General features: G+C 34.4%; 1 protein-coding gene across 1 annotated transcript in view; it reads left to right on the forward strand.

The window, feature by feature from the left end:
* Positions 1-561: 561 nt before the first annotated feature.
* Positions 562-4766, forward strand: part of LOC121813392 (low affinity immunoglobulin gamma Fc region receptor II-a-like) — a 6197-nt gene continuing 1992 nt past the window's right edge. Inside the window, exons 1-8 of the mRNA XM_042217129.1 lie at positions 562-592; positions 672-725; positions 1005-1265; positions 1690-1947; positions 2049-2183; positions 2383-2436; positions 3514-3576; positions 3694-3762. Of these exons, the coding sequence (XP_042073063.1) occupies positions 562-592; positions 672-725; positions 1005-1265; positions 1690-1947; positions 2049-2183; positions 2383-2436; positions 3514-3576; positions 3694-3762 (925 nt within the window). The remainder of the gene's footprint in view (positions 593-671; positions 726-1004; positions 1266-1689; positions 1948-2048; positions 2184-2382; positions 2437-3513; positions 3577-3693; positions 3763-4766) is intronic.

Below are 4766 nucleotides of genomic sequence, written 5' to 3' on the forward strand. Positions count from 1 at the left end.
TCTGTGGCATGATAGAGAAAATAAATTCCACCTTATAAGACTATCGTTACACCCCTTTTACTTTAAAAGGTTCAATGTTCATTTGATCAGTAAAGGTGAGCAATGATATATGTACTGAGGAGTGTAAAATGGCTGACTAACAACAGAGGGCAGAGTGGAACTAACAAAAAGGAGAAGGGAGAGGAAAACAGACATTACTGAATGTTATAATGTGGAGGAATGAAGAATAGTTCTGGATAGTTTTTATCTTGGGTTCAGTCCGCTGTGTAATCAATTGCCCCCCATTAGTCCAAGTATCTTTGTTTTGAAATGCTTGAGCTGGAACTCTAAAAACAAACAAACAAACAAAAATAACAATAAATAAATAATTACTTAATTAATAAAATAATTTTACTCAACAAAAACGTAGCAAGTAGCCATAGAATGTGTCACATCTTTACAATACTTACAAGTTACAAAAGCAACATCAGCAATACAGTAAACAGGAAGAGGAAGTCCCAACCTACATTCTCCCTTTGTTGTATTTCAGTCTAATGTTCTCACAGTCAACAGTAACACATCATGGAGATTACAACTCTCAGCATCCGACTTTGTAAGTACTGATTCTACCAATTAATCATTCAATAGCAATCACGTATGTCTGATGCACAAAATTCCATTTGTCTCTTCAGTGACTGCTATTTTAGTGATGATGGCCGTACAAGCTGACCACAGTAACTTTGCTGGTGAGTAAGAAGCAGTTTCTTCCTGATATAAACCTAAATTTTGGATTTCAACTATCTTCAAAACTGTTTGAAGCTCTGAAACTGTAGTCTTTAATGGTCTGGATTTTTTAAAACAAGCAGATCCTGCCTAGAAAGTAATGTCTCTGCTTCACAATCTAACAAAATGTACACTTTTATTTTTATTTTTTTTTAATATCAACACATTTTGAAAGATTTTTCTTCTTGTTTTAAGAACAGATTTTCATTTGATTGCGTTCCTTCTTCATATCTCTGTCTCAGGTGCAGTTTTTGCTCGCATTGTTCCAGACAGGCGTCAGTTCTTTGAATACGATAATGTCTCTGTACTTTGTGAGGAAGATAATGGCATCAGTGAATGGAGCGTGAAGTGGAAATCCCATAAAATAACAAACTCTTCCCTCCCATTAAACATATCAGCATCACCCTGCACAATTTATCCCATCTTTAAAAGACACAGTGGAGAATACTGGTGTGAAAATGAAAAGGGAGAACGAAGTGAGGTTGTGAACATTTCTGTCACTGGTATGTTGGGTGACTATATGCTTTATTTATATTTATATGTTACTACCCTTGCTAATTTCCACTGACAGTATATGGCAACCTTTGTTTAAAATATCAAGATGAATATGAAGCACATTATTTATACTCAACAATGCACTAATAATACTGTACTAAGAGGTACAGAATAAAACCTATTAACCAGCATAGTCTAAAATACAAGGCTGGACCTACTTTAGTTGTTTTAGCACTTTTCATAAAGATGTAATTTTCCATAGTCAGATGTAAAAAAATTAACAGATAAAATGAGTGCTGTCAGAATTAATCTCTAATAGTGAGAATTAACTCACTATTAGAGATTTGCTGCATTAATGCGGTTATGGCATTAACATCATTTTAATGAGATTAACACTAACAACACTGGTTAAAACATATTTTCACTTCCCAGCTGGTTTTGTAATCTTGGAAAGTCCAACCATCCCCGTGATGGAGGGAAATGATGTGACCCTTAATTGCACAAACAAGCAAACTCAGTCAGAACACATAACTGACTTCTACAAAGATGGTGTTTCTCTCGGGACCTGGTATCAAAGCAGCATGACCATCAAAAATATCTCCAAGTCTGATGAAGGACTCTACAAGTGCAGCATATCAGGAGCTGGAGAATCACCAGAGAGCTGGTTAGCTGTTATAAAACAAAGCAAAGGTGATTTAAATCATATATATATATATCATATATATCCCTGTTTTGTTTGTTTTAATTTGTCTTTTTCTTTTGCTTTAATATCTTCAATGCAACCTTTCCAGTGCCTCACAAAGAGACTGATCTTTCACACAGTCATGTCCCTAAAAAAGACATTCTGCTGTGGACCGTTATCTGTGCTTTATTGGCGGCTATGTTGCTGCTGCTGGTGGGCCTACTTCTTCATAAGAGGCACAAAGGTATAGAAATTTTGTCTCACAAACTTTATTAGCATGCTATTATTAGCATACTATTTCAAATATAAGCAAATCTTTGCCTGACTGTAACAGATCAAAACAAGATTAGCAGGATTGCTATTTCTTCTAATGTATTAGCTGCTGACTTTACATTGACCTTGGCCTATCGTATTTCTTAACACTCCTCTGCTCTTTCTTTCAGTATCAGCCTGTTTTTCATCAGTACAGGTTTCACACTCAGAGGAAGACAACACCGGTGAGAAACTGCATCCTTGTTCAGTGCTAATGCATCTCCATGTGAAAAACACAAAATTTGAACTTCAGAAATGCCCAAACCACTTTGTCATATAGGGGTAGGATCAAGACAAAAGGCCAATGTTAGAATCATATATAATTTAATTTGAGTTTAGTGTTATTTTATTATCAATGACAACATTTTGTTAGGCCAATGCCATATTTTCTCTTTTTTCAGCAGCTTTGCAAGCCTACAATTCCATAGTACCCTATGAACGGTCTCCTTGCACTTGCAAACCTGTAGAAAGAGATGAGTGTAAATAAGAAAGATGAATTTAAGGTAGTCTTATCAGAGGAGGAAAATAAAAAATAAATAAGTAATTCAAGTTAGGACATTCAATCTGACGTTCCAAGCATACAAAACGTTAAATCACCAACAGTCAAATCTGTGTAACGTCAGCCAAATCTGATCAAAGTTCCCACATGACTCATTCAGAATCAGCCAAATTCCTTCTATAGTAACTAGTATAATAAAGCCATACAAAATTGATCCTCATGCTATGCACATTTACAGAGTCACAGGCCCTTCAAAGAACAGAGGTATGTTTCAAAATGTATCACTTTTGATTCATATATTTTCAGCATTTTGAAATCCTCATAATTTATCAAGTGCAGAAACTTATATTCAACTGATGCCATTTTTATCATTTGACGCCAAAGTTGTTACACTTATTTGTCAAGTGTCCCCCACACAGGGAATACATATCTACTTACAGCGCAATGGAAAAAAAAAACAAAAAAAACATGCAATTAACAAATACTGAGATTGTGAACAGAAGGATTTAAACAATTTCTATATCAAAATCATTTGGCAATTTAACAAAGACAAATGTGTTTGAGTCATAGTTTAATGACTGGAGGCATTACAGATTAGCCACCTGGAAATAGTTAGGGTCATTAAAACTCCAACATGATTATTTGCTTAAAAATAGTCATCCAAATACTGTCTGTCTCTAAATTTATTGTCTACCTACCTTCCCAGTGTTAGCATGTAACACTGTAATGCAAACTTCTGACATGACACCCATTTTTTTTCAAGGCCAGCAAGACAAGAACACCACTGCGGTATATGCCGTGGTCAGAAAGCAAAGGAAAAAGAAAAGTAAAGTTTTAGTAGTCCTTTATACTTCATGCCTAAATGAATTAAATACTTAAATAAATAACAGCATGTGACAAAGAGTATTTTAGTGTTTGGTTTTTATCTTATATTTGTTGTTAGATGGAGACACTTCCACTGATCCAGACGATGTCCTGTATGCCACTGTTAAAAACCACTGGATGAAAAAAGGTACCCAAACACATGCGCACACGCATTTATATCTATATCTATAAATATGTAGTGATCATGACATGTTTTACAAATGGAAAGAAAAATAATTTCCAATCTGTTCTGGTCATCCTAGTGTGATGACCAAATGACCAAATGAAGTTTCTGGGATTTCGTTACCTAGACAATTAAACAAGCATCAAGACAGAAAAAAGTTTCTTGATAAACAGATACCGTTGTTTCCAACACAGAACCAAAAGTGTCCAATGAAGACAGCAATCCATGCCGTCAAGAAGAGAATGTCATCTATTCTTTAGTCAAGGATGTTCAGCCACATACATAGTTTGCTAGACTTATAGTAAACCATTAGCTAAGGTTACCCTAACATGTGTCACAAATCAAAAAAATGTGAAAGATAGATAAAAAAGGACAAAATGATCACTAATAATGTTAATTTGAAAAATGAAAAATCAGCCTTAACTGTCATTACAGGTATCATCCCATAAAGATAGCCCCTCCCCCAAATGGCACATTAAAGTTATTTTATATTTATGTTGGAAATTAATTTTATCTGCCTATGAACTTTTTAAGAATGTCAGCATTTTTGTAAGTATCTCTTTCACCAGTCATTGTAATTTTAAATAGCATCAATAAAAGAAAAAGGAAGCAAGTACTGGGGTTTTGTTTTTTGTTTCTTATTAGCAGATAATATAGTGCAGGGTTTTATTAAACACTGGTGTCACAGGACAGTGTTTGGAATGGACTGAAATGAACTTTACTGACAATTTATTCCTAACCTATTCATAGTCATTCCTCAAAGACCAGAATTTCAGGAAGTACAAAAAGTACAGAAACCACTGGAGAGCCAAAGATATTTCACTTCACAATAAAGTTCTACTATTATAAAAGTTCAAATAATTATATCCTCTTTCTGAAATACTCATATTGAAAGTATGTTTCAGTAGTAAAACTTTTGCATTTTGTTACAGATACATGCAAACTTACCACATTCAGTAATGTCTGGG

Source organism: Haplochromis burtoni, unplaced genomic scaffold (assembly GCF_018398535.1).
Source record: "Haplochromis burtoni strain Fernald_Lab_line unplaced genomic scaffold, NCSU_Asbu1 Contig_1615, whole genome shotgun sequence".
Lineage (NCBI taxonomy): Eukaryota > Metazoa > Chordata > Actinopteri > Cichliformes > Cichlidae > Haplochromis > Haplochromis burtoni.